Source organism: Bos mutus, chromosome 18 (assembly GCF_027580195.1).
Source record: "Bos mutus isolate GX-2022 chromosome 18, NWIPB_WYAK_1.1, whole genome shotgun sequence".
Lineage (NCBI taxonomy): Eukaryota > Metazoa > Chordata > Mammalia > Artiodactyla > Bovidae > Bos > Bos mutus.
Window position 1 is genome coordinate 37,405,923 of NC_091634.1, and position 14,062 is coordinate 37,419,984.

Here is a 14,062-nt window from a genome sequence, read left to right on the forward strand (position 1 = left end):
ATATTATTTGAATTGGTAACTAAGACCAACAAAATCATAGAACTCTTTCATCTAGTTAAAATTTATAAACTGTGTATATATGTGTATATTAGATTCAATATCATATGAGCTTAGCCTTTTCTGTTATTTTTAATTTTTAAAGCAAATAAGCAAAGTTTTTTTTTAATCTTGGTATATGCTTTATTCTCAAAATTGATAAGATTCTAAAATTTATAAACAAATGCAAATGGCTACATATATAACAACCAAGACAAATTTGGAAAAAAAGAAAGCAAAGTTGAAGAATTCATGTTACTACTCATCTGTATCTTGGAGTATGTATAATTATGGCTGATTTTTGTTGCTGTATGACAGAAACCAACAAAACATTGTAAAATTAAAAAAAATTTTTAATTAAAAATAAAGATCCTGCGCCTGTACTCAGCAAGGTGTAATTAAAAAAGAAACTTATCAGTAGAGGTCCATTATCAGAAGAGACTTTGGGGAGAGACATTTTTACCAAAAAAAAAAAAAAATAAATAAATAAAAGAAAGAAAAGTATTTCTTGTATTAATAGGAAAACTCTTTGTTTTAAATTTCCATCTTCCCCTTAATGTCAAACAACTTAAGGTTTTCCTTGCGGGAGCTTCCCAGAGTTACCTGCTAGTTTCTCTGCCAAGCAGCCTAGGACTGCAGATGTGTTCCTGTGTTTGGCAGGATGACCTGAGTCCTGGCAAGCTACTTCTCCATTTAGGTTGAGAATTTCAGTCAATTTTTGGAGTGCATCCTAAAAACAAAACATACAAGTGGATCTGATAAATATATGACTTAGGCTTTTTATCCCCAAGGTAATTCTTTGACACAAAAGTAATAACCAGGTGTTAAATTAACTCAGAATTACCATGCAAACATGATAAAATATACCCAAAGGATACCATTATTGATGGGAAATATTATTTGATAAATCTGAAAGTTTTCTTATATGAATTTCTAGATAACATTTCACTCAAAATGTACCAGTTGTATCAAATATATCCTATATACTCTTGGGTCATTAAACAGACTAAATCCACCCAAATGCCAATATGATTGATAACAATAGGGCCTAGTGATATTGAAATAGAAAGTTCCTTAAAAAATATTTTTTTTTTATCAATCAAGAACAAATATCACCAGAATTTTTAAGGCAAATTGTAATAGAAACCTCCTATAAGACTAAGTAAAGGTCAATTCATCAGTGACAAGATCAAAGACTTTTTCCCTTTGTCCATGTTTTTCCATGTTGGGCCTAAATATGTGGGGCTTAGACAAATGAAAAATGCCAGAATCCAAAATTTTTAAGAAAGGATTCCATAGACCATATGGAATAAGGCATTGAAAATTTGATACTTTTGTTCTAACTTGGAATAATCAAAATTATGCCAATATACCAATATTAAGACTCAAAAGTGCTTTTGGTATAATAGTTTTTTTCTCTTAATAGAAAATATTTAAAGAAAGTTTTGCCATGAGGAAATTGTTTTAGAGAGAGAATCAGCTTAGCAATTGAACATTCCCTTCAAATTTCAAAGAATTCCATTATAGATACCTGGGTTGGACCCATACACTCTTACAGAAAAACCCAAATGAACTTTTTGGCCAAGCCAATATAAATGCTCCCATTTTTGACATTTTAAAAATTTTAAACTAAAGTTTTTGAGTAAACTACTTATAGATAGAGGATGTAACAATTCATGGGTAATAAAAAACATGTTTATACAATGAAATTAATATTAAATAAAACAGACTCAAAATACTATATATAAAGAGGAAATGCATTATACCAAATGTTCTTTGTGGTCATTCATCCTGTGTTTAAGCACAGATGTCAGTTTCATAAAAGATAATTATTAACTTACTTTAGTGGGCAATGGACATTCATCTAGTAATAATGTTATAACAGCTGGTCCCAGTGGATCTTCCAATGGAATAACTCTAATTAAAGACTGGACAACGTCTAACCATCCTTCATCTAAGAGCAAATCAAGAAGATTATATGATAAAGTCGCTATTTTTAAACTGTGAAAATATATAATTTATAACACAAGATGACTTCACATTAAAATAGAACCATTCTTGGAGAATAGAAACATCCTATAGCTTTTAAGCAGCTAGTATCTGGCATGGACATGGTCATCAATTGCTGGTTATCATGGTAGAAACAAAAATCCTAATTTACAGGAATCTGGTGATTTAGGGGTATCTTTATTTGAAGAAAATTCAAGCTATGTTTCTGGGTTCTCAAATTATGATTAAAAGTTTCCAGCCTTTATTTATGACACAGGAGTTAACTGAGAAAATTAAGTATCTAAAACAGTTGGCTCTATTTTCTGAATGACATTTAGAAAATTGAGGAACAAAAAATCATCTTCCTCATTCTAGAAGTTATAGTCAAAGATCTGTCAGTGCCAAAATAATTTTAATAATTCCAGTGAGATAAAACCATTACTAAAAGATGCAGTATATATTCAGAATACAATACAGTGCTTTTAATTATTGCCCTTGTGCAGGAAAATTTCCATAGACTAAGGGCTTTTTTCCTCATCATGTATGTTAAGTATTTTTGAAGTATTTTTTTTTAAGTGGCTACATTTCTTCATGATCATTAATTAATCAATTAGGAATACTTTTTAAAAACTTAAAAAATACCTGTTTCTGCCATTTCGTGCAATGTAATCATTGAATAGGGAGGTTCCTGATCACTGAAAAATAAACATTCAAGACATCAAACTTGAAGAAATAAGAAATGACAATTTCAAATAGAAGTTCAAACTGGAAGTATGGGGGGTAGAAAGAGAAAAAAAGGAACACGAATGAATGTAGAGAAAGATGGAGGAGACAACCAGAGCTATAATCTTTAAGGACAAATGCACACCACATGTACTTATTTCCAAGGTCACTGTCCATGACAGCCCACAAACATGAACAAAATGGGCAGAAAAGCACATGAAAGGACCACCGTGTGGCCTGAAGTCAAAGCACAGGACTAACACTGAGAGCCAGAGCCCACTTTCAGTTTTACCTCTAACAGCCCAATGCCAATAGAGACAAGGCAAGGAGACCAACATCATCTTCCTCATACATACCTCAAGAAGTGTCAGGAAGGCAAATGCAATCCCAAATGAGGACTTACAGAAGCAAGGGCCTACATAACATCTTCGTTTTTAGGTGGTGTTCTGGTAAATATCACTATATGCTTAAACTTCATAAAATGAGGTTAGAAGGAAAAGAAACCAAACTTAATTAGTCATTGCTCTAAAATGGCATTTTCCTCTTAATTCAGTGGATTTTCAAACTGTAATCTCAGGAATTCAAAGAGATGCTTTAGGGGAAATTTAAAAATGAAGGAAATCTATTCCACCAAACTGACCATCTAATTATTTAAAGAATATACTCACTGCTTATATTCACAGAGCCATATATTGTGGCTCTCTGTTTCACTGTGAAAAAAGAAAAAAAAACAACTATTGTCTTCAATCATTTAATCCTCAGAATAACCTTGCAATATGGGAATTACTCAGTTCATGTCAGGTACTCATTAGGTGCCAGTGTTGGATGCATCCTATTCCTTTTCAAAACAAGGGAAAATTCTTATTTAAAAAAATTGTATTAAATGATATAACTAACTAATACAAACACTGCTCTGGGGCAATCTGGCAATAATGAAATTAAGTATGCATATATTCACCAGTGCTAGAGAAATAATTACACAGGTACATATGAGGCTATTTGCTGCAATGCTATTTGTACGAACAAAAATTCAGAAGTAGTAACCTAAGTGACTGTCACCACATTATTGGGTAACAAAATATAGTGCTTTTGAGCATACAACAGAATACTCCGTAGCAGTCTCAAACACAATGTTGAGAGGAACTAAAACCAAAGAGATTTCTCTAATCGTTAAGTAAATTTTAAAAATCATATACAAAACAATATATATAAGCTTCCTACACAGACATAAACATATGTCAGGCAGATTAGAACATACCTTAAATTCAGAAGAATGGTTACCCACTGATATTTGGATGTGGGAGGTAAAAAGGGACAATGTGATTAGGGAAGGGCAAAATAATAAAAATGACAAGGTCAGTGACCAGTAAGGAATATGAGTACCTGAATTCTATACAGACACACTTAAAGGACACGCACATCCCTACCCTCAAACAAATAATATAAAGACCTCCCTAGTGGTCCAGTGGTTAAGAATCCACCTTGCAGTGCAGGGGCTGTGGGTTTGATTCCCAGTTGGGGAACTAAGATCCCACATGTCACCGGGCAACTAAGCCCGTGGGCCGAAACAACTAAGACCCAATGCAGCCAAACAAATAAAACATAAATACTATATATAAAAAAAGATGACGACAAAAATTCTTTGTGGAACAGAAACAGAGCAGGAACTTGTGGCGGGAGGCAAATGCTAAAACCATAAGATCACTAAGCTCTGGGCCAGGAACTAGACAGAGGTCACAAGGAGCTTTACATCTGCAAGGCAGGTAAGGGGGACCAAAGCCCCACTGTTGCAAAGGATGGAGCAGATTTATCAAATCAAGTGGGAACAGCATTCCCCTCTCAGTGAAAGGAGTTGAAAAGCTCTAAATAGTAGCCTGAGCTGCAGCTGACATAAAGTTGCAAGTCTCCAGTGACAGAAAAAGGCAGAGAAAGCCAGGCAGCAGGGCCTGGGCTTCCTAGAGTGGGGTGGGGCCTCAGAACCACCACTTTTAGGCTCAGTTGTAGCCTGAAGGCCCCTGGGCCCCAGATGGAGACAACAAAAGTGACAGAGAGAAAGGGAAAAAAAGAGAGAACACGCACACACACACACACAGAAAAAACTTCCATAGAGAGGAGCCTGCAAATTAAAATTCCAAAGTCATGAGAATAAGTAACATTAATACCATCAGCGATCTGAGGATATAATACTAAGAAAAAAAAGCAAAAGAGTTGAACTTCAGAATGATTTTTAAATTAAGTATATATTTCAAGTGTATTTCCTATAGCAACGCTCTCACTATGCCATTAGGAACCATGCTGTCCTCTCAAATCAAGGTCATTCTCTTGTAAGTAACAAGAGGAGAACAATAAATATTAAGATCGTTTTATAAATGTGATATCTGCATACATCCTTTTACACGTATTCTTACTAAGCCCATCTGTCTTGTCTTCTATGTTTTAATAGCCTTATAAACTTTGTAGGTTAGCAAATTCTTTTCTCTATAGCAGTTTCTCAAAAAAAAAGCTCTGTAACTATGTTTACAGACTCTCTGAACCTGATTTTGCCATTATGTTCTCCAACATGTCCCTTTATAGTTGTTCTGCACCTGCCAAATTTTTCCATTTTCAGAAGAGTTTTCACTGTAATTCAGTAAAAACAGGTTTAAGGTAAAAGTTACCCTATTATTCAAGTGTACACTACTTGCCTCGTAAGTCCACTTATAATGTGTAATACTGTTCTGAAGCTTAGAAATAAAGCTCCTGCTTTGCCCCTACACTCTCTTAACCACCCTATAAAAAATATGTGGAAGTCTATTCTGTACCTGTTTTCCCAATGGGCTTAAATAAGACTGCTGTGGTTTACTTCCTTATTTGGGAAGGACAATTTTTCATTACAATTTCACAGCATGCTTTAAATGTCACCATGAAGAAACTTTACGTAACAGTTTCTAGACCTGTGCTTGAATTTAGGGGATGTATGTGGCATAGATTTATATTAAATATATTTCCTATAAACATATTAAAATGATATTAAATTCAGATACCAGAACTACTTCAAAGGCAGGTTTTAATAACTTAGGAAGGCCTTTCTGAGATGGTTACAGAGCATATATGTAAGAATATTTCCTAGCATGCTCTATAGCAGAAAGAAAATGTGCAAAATAAATTTATTTCTATGAGGACAAAAAAAAACCCTCAAAATAATATGCACAGGTATATCTTGGTTTATGCTATTATTTTTCAGGAACTAAACAAAACTGTTTTCTCATAAACGTGATTATCAATATTTAAATACTTAAATATACTGGCAGACCCTGAAGCAAAAAGAACCCAGACAGAACTTAAAAAAAAAAATCTATCCTCTATTGAGGACATGTTCTGTACAAGGCACCATTTGTATCTGTGCTCAGCCACGTCCTCTTTTTGAACCATGGACTGCAGCCCACCAGGCTCCTCTGTCCATGGAATTCTCCAGCCAAGAATACTGGAGTGGGTTGCCATTTCCTTCTCCAGGGGATCTCCCTGACACAGGGATAGAACCTGAGTCTCTTGTGTCTCCTGTATAGGCAGGTGGATTCTTTACCACTAGCGCCACCTTACTAGATGATTTATATATATTTTCTCATGATAATCCTTGTCAGAAAGGTATTATTTTCTTTTCATAGATGAGGAACCTGAGGCTTAAAGAAGTGATTTGCTCAGTGTCATGTAGCTAGTCAAGGGGCTGGGCCAGAATCTGAACCTTTGTTCACTACAGTTCTAAAACTTACTGCTACTTTCTGTGCTATACGGTTGAGTTAAAGTACTTCTTTCAACTTGAACAATGCCCTTTAATCTCAGTTATTCAACCTGGGATTTTGCACTTAGACAAAGCAGGGGAAGAAACAAAACAGGGTACAGGTGTGTCCTGCCGTTTCTTTCAATTTCCGTTTCCCAAATGGATCTAGGAGGGGCATCTAAGGGATATACTGGTAAAAGAGGGAGAAGGATAGAAACTCTCCTTGACCTACGTCCTTCCATTGCCAACAGAAGTTGTATGCAGCTACATTCTTGGTACAGTGGGGTCGCAAAGAATCGGACACGACTGAGCGACTGAACTGAATGTTCTTGGTAAAACAACTTATCTTGAATCTCCAGTTAGTACAGCAGATAGCCAAGCAAGATAAGAGTGAGTCTTCACAAAACCATTTCCTCTTGTAGGTTTCAACACAAACTCCATATTGACTACATTCCCCAATAGAGATCAAAGCTTTCATCAGTGTATTCTGCTACAGAAATGTTTAGACATTTCCAGACTGGAGTAGATATTAGCAAGTAAAATGATCAAACCTTATAATTTACTCTCATGAGAAATGAAATAGTCTCCCCCTATGAGTAATGAGGCTTGGCAGATATATCTTAATGCACTGAAGGAGTCCAAGAGTTATGATTCCTGGCATAAGGCTTTTCATTAGATAGGAGGTGACCGTGAGCCAGATACTTACTTATCTACAAGAGTCCGTATGACTGCCAGTGTGTCCAGCACTAGCCCGTCTACATTTTGTTTTTTTCTCCTTGGCTCATGAGGTCCTCGGCCTCTCCTTGGTGGCCGAACAGGGTCCCGGGGCTGGCTCCTCATGTCAGCGGTGGGTACTGCGCTGTTATCGGCCTGTTGCTGCTGGGTGTCAACACTGTCTTCTGCTCCACTGTCGTCTCGGCAGATACAGGAATTGCCCATGGTCGCAGTGGCACTTCTAGTCCCCAGGAAGCGGGCTATGTGCTCCTCAAGAGTCAAAAGCAGACCCTGGCCAAGGCTTCTGCTTGCTAAGAACACGGCCCAGCCAAAGACAATCATTTAGATAGTTTTCAGTTTTCCAAGTACTGTTTTCATAATCTGGAGTTGAGGAACTTGCATCCTATTTGTTTTTAACAACTGAATGCTGAAGAAAGTTGCAGAGTTGATCTCCAACATTATCAATTATAAGGAATCCTGGTCATCCAGTGGCAGTTCTAAAAGAGAAAAGGAAAATGAGTCAAAGGTTTCTTGGCTACTCAATTACTCAAACTTTCCTAGTTTGATTTTATAGATATTAGGACTACAGTGAAGAATCATCTTTGGTTATTTTTATAGGCTTCTGATGCAAAGAGATGTCTTTATGTAAGAATTAACCAGTGATTTCTTTTTATCATTACAGTATAAAGTTGGTTGCTAAACCACATCCTTGTAAACTACAGGCGTTACAATAGATTTTTTTTTAATGTATTTTTCTATCCATATAGAAATACATTAGAAGAATGTATGCAATTGCTTTAAGGGCTCCTTTTGTGGATTAAAAAAAAAAACAACACTATTTTTTGAGTGTATGAGAAAATTTAATATATTTCAAATAAAATATCTAATTATAAATGTCTGTTGTTTAAAAAAAGTTATGATACAATGTGATAGAACCCACTTGATAACAAGAATAATACAAGGATAGTGTTCCGTTTAAATGACCAAACTGCATAGATTTCCCATTTGGAGGACACTTGAGAATTCACAGAGATAACACAAGTAGTTACAAAGTTTTTCCTTTATGAAAGCAAGACTTTGTTTGGGGAAGGTCAATATATATCACAAGGTTACATTTTTCACAATGATAAGCTTGCTGCACATGTCTGCTGCAAGGTTAAGAATAGGGAAGCACCAATGACTCGATGGACGTTGAGTCTGAGTGAACTCCAGGAGTTGGTGATGGACAGGGAGGCCTGGCGTGCTGCGATTCATGGGGTCGCAAAAAGTCGGACACGACTGAGCGACTGAACTGAACTGAATGATCTTTGTCTGAAAATACTAAGCACCAGGCTACCAGGCACCAGGTCAGCACTGGGAGAATAAAGAACAAGATACAGTCCCCACCCTCCAGAAATTTGTGGATGGCCATTCTCATCCCACACAGCATGTTTATCATTAAAAAAAAAAAAAGCCTAATGATAGAGTCAGCCCTTCATTAAGTTGAGAAAATCTGGTTAGGTGTACAAGGAAGTAAAGATTTGGAAGCAGGAGACTTAACACAGTAGCAAAGGATGAAAACAAAATCATGTGGAGACTTGAAGACCAGGACCTGTAAGGACACTAACAGACACATAAGGATTAGAGACTGGTATGGAGTCTCTATGCAACATTTGCTATTTACAAATAAATCCTATCTTGAGCAATGGCTTAGGGATAGATATAAATATTAATAAAATAACTTGGTGGGATTAGAAGCAAGAGAAAACTTGTTTCTGTTATTTTGGACAGATTTGCAGCAAATTCTTTCAAATATTTGCCCAGTTTAATTACTACTCATAAGAAAAAAAGGAAGGATTTTTATCTCCATAAAAATTCTTTATATATATAATACTTAATCTAACGTAATATGTAGAGAGAGGGGGAGGGGCAGGGGAGGGGAAGAAGGGGAGAGGAGAAGCAATGGATAGACATCATCTCCCTCCAGAGTACCAAGATAGCAACAGCTGAGCCAAGTATAAGACCACAGATGTTCTTGGTTCTTCCAAAAGAGTCAGGCCATCTTCAAAATTTGGAGATTGTACTGTAAAGCATGTGACTGAAGCATAGGTAGGAGAGTGATGCATGGATTCAGCTGAAAATAACCTTTTAAAAGAACACAGTGAGAGTTCCCTGATAGTCTAGCAGTTAGGATTCTGTGCTTTCACTGCTGTGGCCCAGGTTCAATCCCTAGTCAGGGAATAGATCCTACAAGGCGTGTGGTGTGACCAAACATAAATAAATAGATAAAAGAGAACACACTCTAAACCAGCAAAGAGTGCAAGTAATACCATACCATTCCCATCACTGTAAGGATGGGAGTGATTGTGAGGAAAGCAGTGGATTAAAAAGACATTTGTAGACATGGAAAACCAGTGGGAAAGTATGAGTCATGATACACATGTGATGTGATGAATTAACTATCCAAGTCGAGGGAATGAGATTCCTATCACAATCACAAGATTCCTCCCCATATTTGAAAATTCCAAAAGGATAAAAAATTTTAATTTAAAAATAAATATATAAGGAAAATAAGTTTGTTGGATCTCAAATTCTTAAACTTTATTCCATCCAAATTATTTTTGCTAAGCCTTATTTAAACTGAATGTAGAATAATTCATGCACATTTCTATTTAGTACATTTCAAAGCAAATGGAAGAAATGGGTATGGGTATTTCTAAAAATCTGACTAATTTGGAAGAATTATATGTGATTTTTTTTTTTTTCCTATTCCTAAATTGAACTGAAGTATAGTTCAGGTCAATTTCTTCCAAGAGAGTCATTTTCTTTAAATGCCCTAGAAAATGATGTCAGCTACAAAATTTGTTAAGGGAAGGAAATGTAAAAAAAAAAACCAAAAGATTATATTTTCAATATTTTAAAACCAAAGACTTTCTTTTTTTAAGAACTAGCTATAAAGACCAGGTGCAAAGAAGTTAATTAGGTGGGAGAAGCCATGAGGCATTTCAAAGGAAAGACTATGAAACAAACAAGGAAAAAAAAATAAGAGCTGTTATCTTCAAATTTTTTAGCCATGATCTTTAAATGAGCATACAGAGTGCTCTTGAAGGTTAAAGCCAAAAGCAGGGCAATTAAGTGAACATAGTGTATGATCTTTCAGGTTTATTCAGGACTAAAACATGGATAGCTTTTCATCTGGAAAAGCATCACTCACGACACTTCTCAGAAACTAAACTGTGAATACTTTAGGCAAAGGACTGAGTGGTGAAGCTAAACAATTACACTTTATACAGCCCTGTTTTATCTCATTCCAAAAAGCATTATGTGGTTCACTTTCTACAGATCATTGTTTTAAGACAGTAACATTCAGCCTACCATCTCATACAGGACACCAGAGGCCACCTACAGTACAGGGCACAGGCTTTGCAGTCAGTCTGGGCGCAGGTCCCAGCCCTGTAATATTTACAGCTATGCATTCTAATTACGCTGACAATTGACACACTTCAAAACATGGAAGATAGTAACAGTTCTTACACCTCACAGTAGTTCTGTGAGGACTACTTGGAATAGTACCTGTAAAACATGGCATGGTGCCCAACTCTTAAAAGGTTCCCCACATGCAAGATGTTTTTATCAAATGCGTACACAGCTAATCAGAAGTAACCAAATAATCTGGGAGTTGGGGGCTAGGAATAAGACCTGTCTTAATTATGAGGACTAAGATAACTAGCAAACTTACCTTTTATGGAACTCATCTACACTGCACTGAAACGATGTTTACTTATCTGTATATTTTGGGAAAAAAACCTTGGAAAAGAATGTAGCTTAACAATCAACCCCAAAGGTGACGGGCATTAAAATCACTTAGGTGTCTCTTAAAATACCAAGTCCTGGTTCTACTCCAAATGGGCAGCATCTGAATTTCTAGGATGTGTTTTTCTTAAAGGCTCCTCAGATGATTCTGATGGTGGCCATGTCTGGAAATCACTGTGCTATGGAACCTAACACAAAAACTGGGACTGTACGCAGGACCTCCTGCCTGAGTGAAAGGACAAACTGGGAACACTAAAGAGTGATTCTTCTGGGGTCTAAAAAGTGAATCTCCTTTTCCAGAGAAATGAACTGAGGCTATCTTTGAATATACTCTTTTGGAGAAGTCAGTCAAAAACCCACCAGAATACAGTTACATCTAGTACGGATGATGTACAGTACACGTCAACACAATGGAGGAAGCAGTCCCCTGTATTTCCCACCACAGCCCCCTATGAAGCATCATACTGAACCACGATGGTACGCTGCTTATGGGTAATGTTATTCAAGGCCTGACAGACGTCATGGGATGGAAAATGAGTAAGACTAGAGATTATGTAAAGGCAACACACAGATGACACCACCCTTATGGCAGAAACTGAAGAGGAACTAAAAAGCCTCTTGATGAAGGTGAAAGTGGAGAGTGAAAAAGTTGGCTTAAAGCTCAACATTCAGAAAACGAAGATCATGGCATCCGGTCCCATCACTTCATGGGAAATAGATGGGGAAACAGTGGAAACAGTGTCAGACTATTTTTCTGGGCTCCAAAATCACTGCAGATGGTGACTGCAGCCATGAAATTAAAAGACGCTTGCTCCTTGGAAGGAAAGTTATGACCAACCTAGATAGCATATTCAAAAGCAGAGACATTACTTTGCCAACAAAGGTTCGTCTAGTCAAGGCTATGTTTTTTCCTGTGGTCATGTATGGATGTGAGAGTTGGACTGTGAAGAAAGCTGAGTGCCGAAGAATTGATGCTTTTGAACTGTGGTGTTAGAGAAGAGTCTTGAGAGTCCCTTGGACTGCAAGGAGATCCAACCAGTCCATTCTAAAGGAGATCAGCCCTGGGATTTCTTTGGAAGGAATGATGCTAAAGCTGAAACTCCAGTACTTTGGCCACCTCATGCGAAGAGTTGACTCATTGGAAAAGACCCTGATGCTGGGAAAGATTGAGGGCAGGAGGAGAAGGGGACGAGAGAGGATGAGATGGGTGGATGGCATCACTGACTCGATGGACGTGAGTCCGAGTGAACTCTGGGAGTTGGTGATGGACGGGGAGGCCTGGCGTGCTGCGATTCATGGAGTCGCAAAGAGTCGGACACGACTGAGAGACTGATCTGATCTGATATACTTCACCTTAACTTTTAAGACTACTTAGGTCGCTGGGAGTTGGACATAACCGAGCAACTTCACTTTCACTTTTCACTTTCATGCACTGGAGAAGGAAATCGCAACCCACTCCAGTATTCTTGCCTGGAGAATCTCACGGACAGGGCGGCCTGATGGGCTGCCGTCTATGGGGTCGCACAGAGTTGGACATGACTGAAGCGACTTAGTAGCAGCAGCAGCAGGAGCATTAGATGGTCAAGTTAGTTTTGAAACAAAACAAAAAATCTAGTCACATAATTTAAGTATATACAACTATCAGATCTGCAACTGTGGCAACCATCAACTGATTTCATGATGGATGAAATTATTTTCTGATAGATGAAATGGCACTGGATGCCATTACTTAGTATACTTCTCTTACCATCTAAATGGTAATGCTTTTAAAATCATCTCAGTGTTCATAACCATTTTGCTGAAAGGACCTAATTACAATCAAACATTTCCTTTGCAAATCTACTTCTCTGAAGTGCAGTATTATTTTTATCCTCCCCTTTGAAAAATGAAAATAAAGGCTATTCTTTCCATTTCAGTATCATTTATGACTTATTCTCCATTTTATATATTTTAAAGCTGCTCTGAGAGGGGGAAAAAATCAAACTTGGGCTCTCAGTAAGGTTAGTGTTAAAGCAGTGAGGGCTGGTACTCAAAATACAGACCTCTACCATCATAAACAGCTCACCACAAAGACATCTGCCAACTGGTCTAACCCTCTCTAACAAATGGTCCAGGAATCAATGATTCATCTATTCAAATATTTGCTTGAATTCAATCATAATACAGCTTAGTAACTTTAAGAACATTTTCTTTTCTCTGAAAAATAAAATCTCAGGACTATGCTGCCAAGAAAGGAGAGGCTGGTTAAATGAAGGAAGAAAAACCAAACTTTGGGCATAAAATTACTATTGCTGTCATTTTCACCTTATTGTTCCAAAATAGTGAATGCAGCACTTTTTTCCAGTCCACCCCACAGAGGCTAAATTGTACAGCATGAACAATAACAATATATAATACACTGGAAATCTTAATGATTTTCTCTTCTTAAAAATTGTTTTGGAATTTTCTCCTAAGACAGTGAATGCATTTACAAGTGATAGCTTCTAGTGTGATGTTTACTATGCTCTTCCAAATATTTCATTATGAAAAATTTCAAACATACAGCAAAGAAGGATTTTACAGTGTATACCTATATACCCACCACCTGGATTCTACTATTTACATTTTACTGTACTTGCTTTATCACATCTGTACACACCTTTATCCATCATCAATCCACCTTTTTTTTTCTTGATGCATTTCAAAGGCATCTATGTACTTCCCCCTTAAAAAATCAGCATGTATATCACTAACTGGCTTCAATATGTTTTCAGGTTACATTTACATAAAATGTACAGTTCTTAAGCATGTAGGTGCTGAACTCTGTCTACTGCATATAGCTGTATAACCCTATCAAGATAGGGAAGCTTACCCCATACATTTGCTTTTAAAATATCCTGCTGGACACTCCAAAGACCACAATTTTCTTGTGTTTAAATGGGAGGTCAATGTGTAAAACTTGTAGGTCAACGAGATTATTTGGTAGCAAAATAAATAGGTAAGAAAGATGTATTGTATATCAAGAGTACACTGCCATTTGAAACAGAAACCACCTGAGGACATTTTAACAAG

At 36.8% G+C, this 14,062-nt stretch overlaps 1 protein-coding gene across 2 annotated transcripts in view; it reads right to left on the reverse strand.

The window, feature by feature from the left end:
• RSPRY1 (ring finger and SPRY domain containing 1) overlaps window positions 1–14,062 on the reverse strand; it is a 37,280-nt gene that overhangs the window by 18,043 nt on the left and 5,175 nt on the right. For both annotated transcript variants that reach the window (XM_070388387.1, XM_070388388.1), the window contains exons 2-5: window positions 7,212–7,716; window positions 2,668–2,720; window positions 1,878–1,990; window positions 640–766 (exon numbers count right to left, since the gene is read on the reverse strand). In XM_070388387.1, the coding sequence (XP_070244488.1) occupies window positions 640–766; window positions 1,878–1,990; window positions 2,668–2,720; window positions 7,212–7,561 (643 nt within the window). In that variant the 5' untranslated portion in view covers window positions 7,562–7,716. The remainder of the gene's footprint in view (window positions 1–639; window positions 767–1,877; window positions 1,991–2,667; window positions 2,721–7,211; window positions 7,717–14,062) is intronic.